This window comes from Chelon labrosus, assembly GCF_963514085.1.
Source record: "Chelon labrosus genome assembly, chromosome: 7".
In the NCBI taxonomy this organism is placed as follows: Eukaryota; Metazoa; Chordata; class Actinopteri; order Mugiliformes; family Mugilidae; genus Chelon; species Chelon labrosus.
Genome location: NC_140343.1, coordinates 8,553,967 through 8,569,736, shown reverse-complemented (window position 1 = coordinate 8,569,736; position 15,770 = coordinate 8,553,967). Strand labels below are relative to the sequence as shown.

Genomic DNA, 15,770 nt, shown 5'->3' with positions numbered 1-15,770 from the left:
TTTAATAAAGCAAACTAAATCGGTGCATGAGTGCATGTAAATTTAATCACCCGTCGTTGTTGTTCTGCAACAACACTGTACAACGTGTTTCTTAAGATGCCGTTTCATTTCTAAAAGAAAAAGCTAACAAACATGCAATGCATTGTTTCCCAGTGGCATTTACTTGGACAACTGCTGTTTAAAACATTTTCAAATGAAACACCGTGTAGTGCAGTTGTATGCAGACGATGTGAAGTGTTCAGCTGGAGATGTACGTGATGAAGCAGGCCCGCATTCACACATGTTCTCTCTCTTTCTGTTCACCATCATGACATACTAGAGAAGCTTAATAGAACTGAGCCATCGTCAACGCACATGTACTTTCCCTACTCTGGGAAGACAAGTGTGATAAAGAACAATACCATTATACACCGATCAGGCATAACATTATGAACAGCTTCCTAATATTGTGTAGGTCTCCCTTGTGCCTCCAAAACAGTTGTGACTCATCAGATAATGGACATGGGTCATCTGAGGGTGTCCTGTGGAGGGGAGGGGCCTCTGTGGATCATCCCACAGTTACTTGATCAGTTTTGGATCTAGTGAATTTGGAGGCCAGGTCAACACTTTGTGCTGTTCTTCATGTTTTTTTTAGTTGTTCCTAAACGGCTCAGGCTGCATCCTGCTAGGGATGGCTGCTTCCATCAAGGAGTGTCATTGCGATGGGGTGGGGGGTGCCTGGTCTGGTCTAGGTGGGTGCTACATGTCTAAGTAACATCCACACGAATGAATGTCAGGTCCAAAAGTTTCCCAGCAGAACACTGGATTGTCACAAGATGGTCAATGTTATTCACTTCTCCTGTCGGTGGTCATAATGTTATGGCTGATCAGTGTATTTGACTGCAGATGCAGTTTTGAACAACTTTAGCAACGACATCAAGCTCGTTGATATATAGATGGACAGAACAAAATGTGCAGACAGCTAGCACGCTTCAGAAGATGTTCCTCCATCCCAACCACACATCAAATGTTTCATGTTACTTTTCTCTTTGAATCTTGTGGTACTTGGATACCTTACCTGGTTACCAACTACTTTCATACCTTCTCTCTCACTCCATGATTTCAATCTAAGCAATCTAAAGCATAAAAAGGTTAAAAAATAGATAAATAAATCTTCTTTAGCTAATCTGGTAAGTCATTTTTGTTAAATACATGTCTCTTAAATGGTGCAGCTTAAACAATGCAGAATCTCTGAAACAAGTGGCTGACATGAAACATCATCATTTATTCTTTCATGTTTATTTTCCTTTTTGTAAATTGTCCTTTCCTGTTTTCCTCAGGATCGCATATATTGGACAGACTTGGAAGATGAAGCCATATACAGCGCCAACCGACTGACCGGACAAGATGTGGCCAAGGTAGCAGAGCACCTCAACAACCCTCTGGACCTGGTGGTGTTTCACGAACAGAGGCAGCCGAAGGGTGAGGCACACGGACGAAAAAAATGTGTTGAGATCACGATGATTATGGGAAAGCATCTGTGTTTGCTCTGAGTTGGTCAGTATAATGAGTGCTGTGTCTATGTGCACACCCAAATGACAAAAGTAAGAATTGTTTCAGCATCACCCTCTGTGGTATCAAAACTTTGAATTATCTGCATACGGACCCGAGGATCCACTTAGTAAGACTGTCTGAAACAATAAACAAATGTGTGATGTGTGTGATTAGACTGATGGTTGAGCTGGGCATGTCAAATGATGTATTTATTATTTCTCCCTGGATGGATGCATCACCCCCCAAGGTGCGCGTGTGCACACGTGTTAGTTGACGCCTCCGTGTGCTGGTCTTTGGTGTGTGTTAGACGATGTGTGCCAGCAATTTGTTTGCGTGAGCGTGTGATTTCATGCTTTGTTTTCTCTCCTCGCTCGGTGCTCAAAGCCGTCTTGTCTGTGTGCCAGTGGGGAGTTAATTGCATTCGCTCATTAATAAATCAAGAGTTCTGCTCAAAAAAGATAGCGGAGTTGAACATGTTTTCTCCAAAACGCAAACAAAAGCAAAGCGATGCAACAACCAGAGCTAACTAGGCTAAATGAAGACGTACTGAATGACCTGTAGCTACCCTGTCAATATACACTGCCTGGATTCAACTAAGCAAATAGGTAGGAGCCTCCTATTGGATAATTACTGCATGGGTGATTATCTTTCAGCTGGCAACAAGTTATTTAACCCCAACTGATGCAATGAGTAGCTTCTCATTTCTTAAACAACCATGTTGAAAGACACATCCTGTGGTCGTGGAAAATATGTTAGTCTGAATGAGAAGGGTCAAATCATTGGCATGCATCAAGCAGAGAAACATCTAAGGAGATTGAAGAAACTACTAAAATTGGGTTAAGAACTGTCCAACGCATTATTAAAAACTGGAATAGGATAGTGAGGAACCATCATCTTCAAGGAAGAAATGCGGTCAGAAATCCTGATCACTTAAACGTTTGGTGAAATCAAATGGAAGAAAAACAACAGTAGAACTCAGGGCTATGTTTAATAGTGAAAGTAAGAGCATTTACACGCACAATGTAAAGGGAACTCAAGGGATTGGGACTGAACAACTGTGTAGCCTTAAGAAAACCACTAATCAGTGACGTTAACCAGGAAAAAGGATTCAGTTTGCTAGGGAGCATAAAGATTGGACTCTGGAGCAATGGAAGAAGGTCATGTGGTCTGATGAGTCCAGATTCACCCTGTTCCAGAGTGATGGGGGGCATCAGGATAAGAAGAGAGTCAGATGAAGTAATGCACCCATCATGCCTAGTGCCTACTTTACAAGCCTGTGGGGGCAGTACTATGATCTGGGGTTGCTGCAGTTGCTCAGGTCTAGGTTCAGCAACATTATGTGGCCAAAGAATGAGGTCAGCTGACTACCTGGATATACTGAATGACCAGGTCATTCCATCAATGGATTTTTTTTCTTCCCTGATGGCACGGGCATATTCCAAGATGACAATGCCAGGATTCACTGGGCCACCACAGTCCAGACTTTAACCCAACTGAGAATCTATGGGATGTGCTGGAGAAGGCTTTGCGCAGTGGTCAGACTCTCCCATCATCAATACAAGATCTTGGTGAAAAATGAATGCAACACTGGATGGAAATACATCTTGTGACATTGCAGAAGCTTATTGAAACAATGTCACAGCGAATGCGTGCTGTAATCAAAGCTAAAGGCGGTCCAACTAAATATTAGTGTGACCTTTTGTTTTTTTGCCAGGTAGTGTGCTACTACCATGGAACTATTCAGCTAACTGGGACCATGACTGAAAAAAATCACAATTTATCATTTTATTTTGTATTTATTCTGCCGATAAATATTCGTAAAGGTAAAACCCTGAAGAAAAGTCTGTTTGTGTCTGCTTTTTGACACACTTCCCCAAAAGAGCCTCTCCTCCGATCTTCTCTTTGTTGTTTTATTATTTATATATTTTTTATTTTTTTGTCCACCCAGCTGTGCCTTGAAGCTCAGGTGCCATGTTCTTATTCTAGACCAAAGGGAGGCAGCGCAGGAGGAGAAAGAAAAGTGAAGCTATTTTAACTTCGGGACGTCGTTCGGCGAATGTTGTTATCTCGGTCCTTCTCCTATCTCCTGCTTTCCCTTTCCTTTACATTTTATCCTTATCGTCCTCCCTCTCATCTCCTTTCATTTATTTATCCCGTTGCCTCCGCTTCCCTCTTCTTTCTCTTCTTTGACTTCTCTTCTAGCCGCTGTTCTCTCCTCCTTCCTCTTCCACCCTTTCCCCCCTTTCTTCCCCCTAGCCTGGATTTTTAAATGTATTGTCATTGTATGTCACAGCATTTCAAAGACTTGCTTTTAACCGAGGGAAAAAATAGAAGTTACAAAGTTTCTTTGCATGTAAAGCAGGTATAGAAATCATTATCTTTTGAAGACGTTAACTCAAGACAGCTGTTCCTCTTACATGCTCATTATGCTGACATGTATTCCCAGCTTATTAAAATCCCACTGTGTGTGTGTGTGTGTTTGTGTGTGTGGGTGTGTGCGTGCTGAGTGATGCTGCCTCCTCTCCTGACGGCTGATGATCCCTCTAATGTGCTGCTCCCTGAAACCACATAACAAATCGGGAGGCAGAATCGACCACGACCTGACCTAATTCTGGCGCTTCCCCGCTTGACAAGAGGAGCAAAGATTTTTCCATGAGCCTGCTTCTAGGGTTGAGAGTGTACATGTAAATTTTTCATCGGGTTGCTGAGTTTAAAAAGGAAGAGTTTAGACGCCGCTGCCTTAACGGAAGACTCTTTAAAGTAGACTAGAAAAGAGAGGGATTAAATATAGGTCCCTACGTCTAGCATCTATTTTATACAGTTTGTTTAGTGATAGTATTTGATATTAAAATGCTATGTGCTACCTTTCTAACTCTGATACTGGCAGTACTTTCTGTACTGTATGTATATACACCGATCAGGCATAACATTATGGCCCAATATTGTATAGGTCTCCCTTGTGCCTCCAAAACAGTTGTGACTCATTAGAGAATGGACATGGGTCTTCTGAGGGTGTCCTATGGTGTCTGGCAACAGCATGTTGTTAGTGGGGGCCTTTGGGTCCTATGGGTTGAGGGGAGGGGGCTCTTCGGATCATCCCACAGATACTTGATCAGTTTGGGATCTAGTGAATTTGGAGGCCAGGTCAACACCTTGTGCTGTTCTTCATGGCTGCTGCCATCAAGGAGTGTCATTGCTATGGGGTGGGGGTGCCTGGTCTGGTCTAGGTGGGTGCTACATGTCTAAGTAACATCCACACGAATGCCAGATCCAAAAGATATTCATTTTTCCTACCAGTGGTCATGTGCCTGATCGGTGTATATACATAGTACAGTTCACAAATCTGAGGGCTACAAATCGTGATTTCCAATAAAACTTGCATAAAACAATCTAACTTTATTTCTTCTTGTGTCCCTTCAAGCCCCCGACACCTGCAACATGGGCAGCCTCCCTAACGGCGGCTGCGAGTACCTCTGCCTGAAGGCCCCTCAGATCACGGACCACTCCCCCAAGTACACCTGTGCCTGCCCCGACGGCATGGAGCTAGGACCTGACATGAGGCGCTGCGCCATAGGTGAGTCGTTAAATGAAAGGAGTAGTGCTGACAAATGTCACATGAGAAACGACGCCGCTGTAATCGCAGTGACATGATGGAGGGCCGGGTCATAAGGTTAATAAACTGGTCTGCTGTTTTACCCTCTCAGCACTCAGTCCAGCTCATAAGTATTAATGCATTTCTATAAATAAATGCTCAGCTTTCAACTTTTTTGGCAGGTTGAAGATGCCTTGGATGGTCTTTGCATTGGCCAATCAAAATACTAATCTTTTCTGGTTTGCAAGCAAACAAGCAAGCAATCTCCTTCAGAGAATCTGAAACCTGCCTTGGGAAGTGGCTCAGGGATTGCGCCCGTCTTCCCAACACACCTCCATTATTCTGCCGACCTTATTCCGGCTCTCAGCTGCTCGTCCGTCGCCTTTATAGAGTCGCGACATTTGTCAGGTTTGTTATCCTTAACAGACCCTACGCCTCACGTTTGTGCCGGTGAGGCAGAAGGAGCTTACGCAGAGGAAAAGGCAGAAAGGGGATGAAGATGAATGTAGGCCACCATTCAGGGAATCCCTCCGAGAGAGGACGGGAGAGGGAGCGTTTCATTGAGCGTGCAAACACATCTGCAGAAAGAGGGAGAATACATTTGCACCGAGTCCTTTGGACGTCCTAATGTGAAACAGACATATTTAGTTATGATAAAATAACATTGACATTACCTTCCTCTTGCTCGCTGCTTTTCTTTCTGTCAATTTGGAGCAAACTGTCTAGAATTTCGCTGCCTTGGAGAATCAGATCCTCTTTATAGTCATTTAGTTTTCACAGAATCCAAACAGAAAGTCATGTCAGTGATGCATTCATGCATTTTGACACACAGTACACACTCGGGTTTATGAAAAAGAAGAGGTGAGTGGAACTTCTTATTGCGACATAGAGAAATTTGCTATATATACCCAAACTGTTATTTGTCAGTTATTTGGGATTGACCCACTTTTGGAGCCAGCCTCGAGAAAACTTCAACTTCCGACTGGCTTCATGCGTTACCCCCGGAGGCTGCTGCTTCTGTCGCTTTCTGAAGTGAAAACCTCAGGTGCTAACGACTATCATCCCTTTCCTCCCGTGCAGTCCGACCCAGGACGACGACCACAGCTGCCCCGTCCACCACGACAACCGCACCTCCCACCACGACGACTACAGCGAGCACTACAACAACAACTACCACCACCGTCGCCGCCGCCACCACCACCACCACAACCTCCACCACCACCACTCCCGCCGCCCCCATTACCACCACTACCACGAGCGCCACCACCTCTACCGCTGCCACGCTCAGACCCGCGACCAGGCGCCTCACGACACCGGCCCTCCCTCAGACCTCCAGAAGCACAAGAAGTACGGAGCGGCCTCGGACTCCCGCCGCCACGAGCACGGAGACGACCAGCTTCAGCGGCGCCGGTCGGACGTCCACGTCCACGCACACGCCCCTGCTGGGCTCGGCGGCCCCCAACAGTATTCAAAGAGAGAGCAATGCCAACCTCTCCCACAGAGGTAAGGCTCCAGGTGGGCAGGGTTGTGCGTAGGAATGTGTATGTGAAGTATTTGTGCAGTGTCTGTTTTTGTGCGTTTGTGTAATTCTCCACTTCCATCACTGACATTACCACCTGCCATTAAAGCAGCAGGGAGCTGAAAAGCACTACTTACTGCAGTTTCCCTCCATTCTCTTGCGTCGTGTTTGATCATCCGTCTATCTGCTGTACAAGCTCAGTCTTATACACTCGCTGGTGTATAACCTGGTCTGCTTGCTTCTGGTCCCTCATGACCAGGATCTAACAGAGGTGTCAGAGCTACCACACCGCAGTCAACGCTCCATTCTTTGCCGCCCGCCGCTCATCACGCGTCCTCCTCGCATTCTGACAGTCTCTCTCTCTCTCTCTTCGCACATCCTTTGCCTTTCTATCGCTTTCCCTCTCTCTCCTTCACTGTCACTCTCTAGAAATGCCAGCAATCTTCATCCTCACACCAATCAAGCCTCACTGGCGCACTGGAAAAAGAAAATACCACTTTACAGCCCAGACAAACAATGACGGCAGAATATAACAGCAGTAACAATGTTTTTTTACAAAGCCCAGTTAAGACTCGCAGTAAATTGGGTTTGGACAAGAATCCTTGATGGCGCCACAAACCAAAAACTGGTGAACCACCATGCAGCACAACACATGGTTGGGGATTTTGTTTTTGTTTTTTGCTACATGGAGGCATTAACCCTAGATAGGTGCAACTGTCAGACTGTGTTCAAGTCGTTTGCTCCTTAGAACAATGGAAAGATGAACTTGAGCTTTTCAGTGGTGACTCTTAGACTACAGTTTGTTTGCCGATAGAAGGCGTCTTAAATTACCAAAGAGGAATTACGTTACACCGACCTGGCATAACATTATGACCACCTTCATAATATTGTGTAGGTCTCCCTTGTGCCTCCAAAAGAGTTTAGACCCATCAGAGAATGGACATGGGTCTCCTGGCAACAGAATGTTGTTAGTGGGAGCCTTTGGGTCCTATGGGTTGAGGGGAGTGGCCTCTGTGGATCATCACACAGATACTTGGTCAGTTTGGGATCTAGTGAATTTGGAGGCCAGGTCAACACATGTGCTGTTTTTCATGTTTTTTTGAGTTGTTCCCAAACGTGTGTGTACGCCTGTGCCAGGCTGCATCCTGCTGGGGATGGCTGCTGCCATCAAGGAGTGTCATTGCTATGGGGTGGGGGGTGCCTGGTCTGGTCTAGGTGGGTGCTACACGTCTAAGTAACATCCACATCAATGTTATTCACTTCACCTGTCAGTGGTTTTAATGTTGTGGCTGATCGTTGTGTATTTGATTTGAACAACATACCCTTCTCAGTGGAGAATAAACGATTAGTTACTCTGTGTATTGAGATACCAGGAGAACGGGCGTCGAGGCTGATGAGGCCGCACTGAGGGAGAGAGTAAAGAAACATGACGGGAGTTTTAAATGGGTGTGGGAGTTGGCGGAAAAGGGAAGACATGGAGGAAAGGAGCAAACGAACAGGGGGCTGAATGAGTAAATGAGCAAAGAGCAAAACTAAGGACTGTTAAATGAAAAGCTAAAGTGAGAGACAGTAAAGAGGCCACGGAGAAGGAAGAGTGAACAAAGAGCAAAAAGGAACATGACAGTCCAGCGCTCGAGCAGGGAGGATGGGAGTTGCAAAATGACACACCGCTGGGAGGAGAAACCGCAGTTACGAAGATAAGGAACGACGGGATGGAAAAGAGGCAGGAGAGGGAGTGATTTTCCGAGAATTAAAGAGAATGCCTGCTGCACCGCTTTGCTGTGTGGGGGGGTTACTAAGACGACAGAGCATGTTTCCTCTAGTCTCTGAAGTTGTCAGCATCCTCACCACACCACCACTGGTGCTCCAGATGAGAGGTGGAGCAGACACGGATGAGAAAATGGGGCATGAACAAGACGTGTCTCCGAAACCCACGGGCCATGTGTGATCATTTTCAAGTCGGTGCACACTGTCGGGTTTGCCGGCATCAGCTGTTAACGTGTGCGCGGCGCCGGGGTTGGCGTGGTGGAGCTGGGAAGCACCGGGAGTTTCTAAGGAAAAAAAAAAAAAAGATGAAAGAAAAGAAACAGCTGGTATCCAAAATTCCCATTCATCTACGCTCTTATATTTTTTTCTTTTGATGACAGTAATTATTCAACAGTCATGAAAATAGCGTCTTACCTTTTAAGGGATTGGTTCCTAGTGTTTCAAGTCCATATGAACACGGACGCGTTTTGATTGTCGTACTCCTCCCTGCCCCGAAGAGATCCATTCCTAATGTGATTTCCATGTAGTTCAAAATCCGCAGACGTCGCTCCGTGCAGAAATCTGTTAGAAGGTTTGTCTGAAGGTAATATGAGGCTTATGTAACGAGGTTACGCTCCTCATATGAGCTTCAGATAAATGTGTTTGCAGTGATCAAGGACACTTCCTGTGGCAGCTTCGGAGAAAAGGATTTTACAGTGGCCGGCGCAAACACTTACATCCACACATTTCTTTTATTTACTCACCTTGGTATATGCTATATATGAAAAATTAATGAAACTGAGGCTTTTAATTCTTTTCTTTTTCACTTTCTATCCCTGCGTTCTTCTTCTTTCGCAGCCGCTTCTTTAATAAGATTCTATTAATCTGCCTTTCTGAGTCTTAGGACCCCGCCGGACGTCACTCATACTTTAAGAAAAGCCACATTCACTTCAGCTGACTCGGGGCTCGCAGGCTTTGCTGCTCGGCCTGAATTCATGTCACCTTCAGTGTGTGTGTGTGTGTGTGATTGTGTGCATTTATCTGCAGTTTATTTTCAATAGGACTGCATTTAGGAGAAATAACTGGCATCCTAATTGTGCACCTGATCCGTCACTTGACGTTTGATCTTGCGTAGAACAGCTCTCTTTTTATGAGCCAGTCAGTAACGCAGGTCCCACCCTGTGATCTGAGACTTCGTTATAACCATCTGATCGCGCTTTGGCTAACGGCTAGCTAGCTCAGAGGTTGCGCTAGACTTTTTTGTTGTCGGTCATTTTGACTGACAAGGTCATAAAAATCCCGTCATAATCTATTTTTACCCGCCACTTTAAATGGTAACAAAAAAAAAAAAAGTTTCGGCTGCCGACACATCTTGTCCGTACTCAGAACGGGACTGCTAGCATAAACAGCTCTTAGACGGTACCGTAGGGTTGAAGTGCTTCGGTGGTATGCAAATTCCATTTTGGTAGCCGTTAGCTGCATAGACATAGACACATATATATTGTATATCTATGGTCTATGGTTAGCCGAGCTCTGACGTGTGCATTAGTGTAATCGGTGTACCAGGAAATCGTACAACAACAAAAGTTCCGCGATGTTTGGAACACAAACTGCGATGAGAGACAAGAGCCAATTAATAAGGTCACTCGCCACCAAGTGGTCAGGGGCGTGAATTGCAATCTGTCAAAATGACGGATGACCTTCAGATTTTTCCGTCACATTTTAAAAAACAGAACGGTCAATGACGGAAAATATTCGGTTAACGCGACCCCTGGGCTAGCTCGATGCTAATAGAAGAGTTTGGGGCGGGATTGTGAGGACCAAATGACAATTAAAAAAAATAAATGAAAGAAAATGACCCTTAAAACTCAAGGTCGACATGTTTTAAACATTCCTTTTGTGTTTTTTCTAAATCCACATTGGTTTTTTGGAATAACATTAGCAGAGATTCTGATGCATTGCTGCTTTCTGGAATTGCATTTTCTGTCTCTCCCCCCTCTCCTGTATTATAAAACACATCTCATTGCTTTTTCATGGCACCCTGGTAACATTCATCCGCATTTCATTTACACATGCTGTTAAAAAAAAAAAATAATAATAATAATGATAAGCCTGCCGTCCAAAGTGAAACCAGATGGATTCTCTGTCCTGGTATTATGCTAATTTGCTTTTCCAGCATGACGCTCCTCTGCTGCAGATTTGTTTTTTTGGCTCTTTTTGTTTATTTTGGGGAATAAAAGTTCTTGCTTAGCCCTGCGATGGACTGGTGACCTGTCCAGGGTGTACCCCCCATCCCCCCTGCCCCCCAATGAATGAAAAGTTCTTGCTTAGTTTGATTTCTTTTTTCCTTTTTTCTTCCTGCTCAGCTGCCAGTGATCACTACCTCATAGGTAACAACATCACAGTAGCTGTTCTGGGGATAGTCATCCCTATCGGTGAGTACCTTTGACTTCCTGACTGTGTGGTGTTTGCTTTCTTGCCTTCCTGCTTCTCCCTCCTTGCTCCTCCATCTCTGCTTGCGCTTGAGTCCTTGCATGTCGTGTGTGAGGGCGTGTGTGTGGTTGTGTTTGCACGTGTGCCTGGTTTTTACTTTGCACCTCCACAAAGTAAAAACCATTAAATCACCTGATTAAATCGGTGCGTGTCTATTTGACATGTCAGCCCCGATGTCAGGCTCGGGCAGTAAAGTTTGAGCATGTAATAATATTTTAGCAATCGAGAAAATGAACCGAGCTGCGGTATTATCCAACAATAGCCCCCCTGGCCTACGGCTAGAAAAAGCCATTATGTGGAAGTTAAGCTCGTCAGCCGGCGAACGGCCAGGCCTTTGTAATGTGCACATCGTGTCATTATTAATGAGAGCTGAGCAAATGGGAAATTCAATTCGTGTTTTGTCATCACACTTGACCAGCTGTTATAACGTTAAGCTCATGTTTCCCCCCTCCGCGACCGTATAGCGCGCTCACGCCGCAATCAATATGACCTATTTCTCTGACCGAGTGGACTGAGACGGGGTTAGGCAGCGGATGGAATTTAGTTATTTATTTATTTAAACAGGCGGATAAAATCAAAACAATTTTATCTCATTAATCCACTTTTGGGGATAATGAGGTGAAGCTGGCAGGACAGTGGCGGGGTGGATAGCACTGATGCCTCACAGCACAAAGGTTCCGGGTTCGAATCCGGGCTGACTGGGGCCTTTCTGTGTGGAGTTTGCATGTTCTCCCTGTGTCTGCGGGTACTCCAGCTTCCTCCCACCGTCCAAAGACATGCTCGTTAGGTTCATTGGTGATTCTAAATTGGTCGTAGGTCGACCTGTCCAGGGTGTACCCCGCCTCTCGTCCAGTGACAGCTGGGATAGGCTCCAGCCCCCCCACCGTGACCCTTCAGACGACAAGCAGTTACAGATGAATGAATGAATGAGATAAAGCTGTATTTTCTGGGCCTAGAGAAGCAAATTTATTACCTAGTAAATCTAATTATTGTCTATAAAAGCACTGTGAAGCCACCGTATGACCAAACACACTAATATACAAAAAAAAATGCTCTTACAATCATACCAGCTTAGTTAAATTAATGTATTCTATTAGCTCAGATAAAAACGAAAATCGAATTTTATGTAAATATTTAATACTTTCACACTTAACGGCTGATTGTGCAAATGGCCTTATAGCGGCAGCGCACGCCGCTAATTGAGACCTCTTTCATCTGTAATATTGAAGAGTTTGATCATTTATGGGCGCACCGTGAGGATTTTTTTTTTTCATTTTCATTCCTAACAGTTGAGATATCAGCTCATTAAAACAACCCCGGGGACCGTTAACCCCATCCCACTTCATCCTCCATTCTGTCCTTCTGCCATTCACTGCGACCACAAATCCTCCACATTCTGCTTTTCTTTCTTTTTTTGGCAGCACTGAAACATTAATTATTGTCGGGTGGTCCACAAGGGCCGGATTTCTGCGCCCGGGCTTCCCCGCTCGCGTCCGGAATTGCACCACGCCCACCCACGGCTCCGCGAGGGGAAACGGCCCAAGAATGATTATCAGTATTTAGCCGAAGTCAGGCTCTCTAATTGGAATGAAATTTTCTAAATGAGACAAAAGCTGTTTTTCTTTTTTTTCCTTCCTCTTTTTAACCAGAGAGCATTTAGAGAGGAACAAAGGATGATCAGGGGTTTCCAGTCCAGCCACACAGGGATCTCAAGTGCCTATCCAACAAAAGTGCAATTAGATGGAGCTTCCGTAGGGGATGAAAAGACATTTGTACGCGCAGGCATACAGACATAACCACACCCACACTTGTTTATTTCTCCTGTGTGACACCCCTCTAGTTTGCCCTTCTCTCACTACATATACACTCTCATGCGTGCACTGTACGCGCACATGTCCTGCAGGGATATGGTAATGAGAGGAGAGAGACGGCGCTTATCTCAAATCCTCCAAACCCCTCTCTTTCTCTCTCTCCTCCTCTTCCCCTTTCATTCTCCACTTATAACCCCTCTTCCAAAAAACACCAGAGTCAGGCCGTCTGCAGATAATGTTTAATTTTGCAGCCCAGGCAAGTGCAAAAATTGTAAATCATAGCCCAAATGGAGCGCCCCGATAATACGCTGATGAGAGTTAAGTAACCTCGCTGGGCTTTTATTCAAAAGCAGGAGCCTAATCACCGGCTTCAGGCCCGTTTGCCACAAGATTTAATATAGAAACCTGCGTGGTTCCGTCTTTGTTGTCTGCCTGTATCTGTGTGTGTACACGTCTTGGAAATGGTGAATGCATGACAGTCATCACTGCAAATTGCGCATGTGCAATCATGTTTATGCGTGTTCTTGATCATTTTGTGAGCGGGGATGTAATGGAATGAGTGATTATACGCAGAATGAAGGCTCACTGTTTTTTGCAGATTTCATTGAAAAAATGGCCGCATTCTTTTTAAATAGTCAAGTACAAACAGGATTACATACACAGTTTCTCACAGGAAATCGATTATCTCGAGATCTATTCTCTTTTTCACATTAAACATAAATAGGCCACATTCATAAAATACATTGTTTTCCTCCTATTCTCCTTGGACTTTGTCAAATTAAAAATGTTGGCTAAAGTCATCTGCTCCTACACCTCGTCTATAAATAATTCAGTGGGACTCCCTGCAGCCAACTAAATTGCCTAAAGCAGGGATGTCAAACATAAGGCCCACGGGCCAAAAAACAGCCCATCAGAGGGTTCAATCTGGCCCACAGGATGAAATTGCAAAAATCATATAGAAGACCTGCTAATCCTAATTTGTCCACTAGGAGCCGCATTTCGTAAGAGTTAGGGACTTAAAGGGGAACTACTGTTTTTTACAACCTGGACCTTATTTCTGCCATGAAATAAGATCGTATACTCACCCATATCACTTTTGTGTCATTTGTAGTCAATCGGGAGATATTTAGATCTGCATATATCCATATAGTGGGAGTGACTGGGGCACCGAAACGCAGCCTCTATGGTTCGTCCACAACCTCAGAATCGGAAAAATATTCAGCCATGTTGCAGAAAACTAGCAGTAGAAAATTACAGGTAAACAAGCTGACCGTCGCGGGTGTGCGCGGTGCTCAGAGATGACATCATCCAGGTCAGAAGACATCATCCGGGGTCTGTAGGTCAATCTACAGACCCTGGATGATGATAACAGTTAACTCCGGACTCAATGGGGAATAGCACTAGCGTACTATAGCAAAATATTGGTGAAATGAACGAGTTTCGCAGCAGATAATGCGTTATTAAGAGGCTGCGTTTCGGTGCCCCATTCACTCCCACTATATGGATATACGCAGATCTAAATATCTCCCGAACGACTACAAATTACACCAAAGTTATATGGGTGAGTAAACGATCGTATTTTATGCCAGAAATAAGGTCAAGGTTGTAAAAAACAGTAGTTCTCCTTTAACACGACACTGAGATGCAGAACTAAACAGCAGAGGGCAGGAGGGCATAATATTCTTGTACTTCTTTGCACTAAAACAAAGGGAAAAGTTGTCATTATTTCTAGGTTATTATCCTGTTATGTTACTAGTTAGGCCCCCTTGAGACCAGATTGGGCTGTATGTGGCCCCTGAACTAAAATTTTAGTTTTAGTTTTTAGTTTGACACCACTGGCCTAAAGGATTTCACATTTCCATGCGTTCAAAAATGTCATGCTCTCTGCTGCAAGAAATGGGAGATCAGTTAAGTTACAGGAAACAATGTTCACTTATTAAAGGACATCATGAGCATTTTCATTCTTAGAAAACAGTGAGCCTTCAGCTGATAAAAGACACCGTGCAAGATGTGGCTGTGTGTGTGAGTGCTTAAAGCGCCGCTCTGTGTCCCCTGGGCTGTGTTAACGCTCCCGCCGTGTGTTGTTGTTGTGTGTGTGTTAAACACATGCAGTCCCTATCCTTGCCACAGTGGTCATTGGATTGCTGTGCACCGGCGGATACCTGGTGTGGCGCAACTGGCGGCGCAAGAACACCAAGAGCATGAACTTCGACAACCCCGTCTACCGCAAGACCACGGAGGACGACGACGACGAGATCCACATCGGGCGCCACAGCGAGTCCATCGGCCACGTCTACCCAGCAGTGAGTGGCAGCCACAGTCAGCCGTTCATAGCGCTTCCACTAGGGGGCGGCATCACAGACAGCAACTCGCACTGGTACTCAGGGGCGCCGATGCTCTCCAGCGGCAAGTGAGAGGAGCCGCAGAGCAGAGGAAGAAGTTTCTAATGTTTGGGGAATGGGAGGATGCACGAGGGTTTGGAAAAGCCTGGTTTTTGTACACGTCGGCCTGGTGGGAAGAAAGAACAGGCTCGCACACTTTCACATATCGTTTTTTGCGGAACTCACATACACTATAAGCCCTTCACCGCCACGCCATGTTCACATTTCATTCACCTTCAGCGACCATATTCATACAGTACATACATTTATCAACAGCAAAGTCCCCGCTGCCAACCTGCCATCCCATTTACTTGTGCAATGTGTTTGTGTTTCTGGTTATTGAAGTGTATGTCCCCGTTTCCTGACACAAAGAAAAAAAAAACCTACACAGACAAAACGTTTCATCTGTTGTTTACAGAAGTCGAAGTTCATTTTTTTTTTATTTCAGCTTGGACAGTAGATAGGAGAAAATACGAGCCACGACGTTCCAAACCTGTGACGTTTGTCCTTATAAATGATGACAAACGGTCGTTGGGCATTGAGTTTTAAATGATGACTGCTATTTGAATGCAGAAAGAGAGATTCCTTTGAAGAGTAAAAGGATTAGCTTTAAATGTTACGTGAAAGCTGACTTGCAGAGCACAAGGATAGGCCGCTACTCAAAGTAAATTGAATTTTTAAAGTGGGTAGTTGCG

At 44.9% G+C, this 15,770-nt stretch overlaps 1 protein-coding gene across 1 annotated transcript in view; it reads left to right on the top strand.

Moving 5' to 3' along the window:
- Window positions 1–15,108, top strand: part of lrp8 (low density lipoprotein receptor-related protein 8, apolipoprotein e receptor) — a gene marked incomplete at its 3' end in the record, with an annotated part of 164,864 nt that extends 149,756 nt beyond the window's left edge. Inside the window, exons 14-18 of the mRNA XM_084547835.1 lie at window positions 1,320–1,461; window positions 4,955–5,107; window positions 6,206–6,628; window positions 10,757–10,825; window positions 14,807–15,108. Of these exons, the coding sequence (XP_084403961.1) occupies window positions 1,320–1,461; window positions 4,955–5,107; window positions 6,206–6,628; window positions 10,757–10,825; window positions 14,807–15,108 (1,089 nt within the window). The remainder of the gene's footprint in view (window positions 1–1,319; window positions 1,462–4,954; window positions 5,108–6,205; window positions 6,629–10,756; window positions 10,826–14,806) is intronic.
- Window positions 15,109–15,770: the final 662 nt, after the last annotated feature.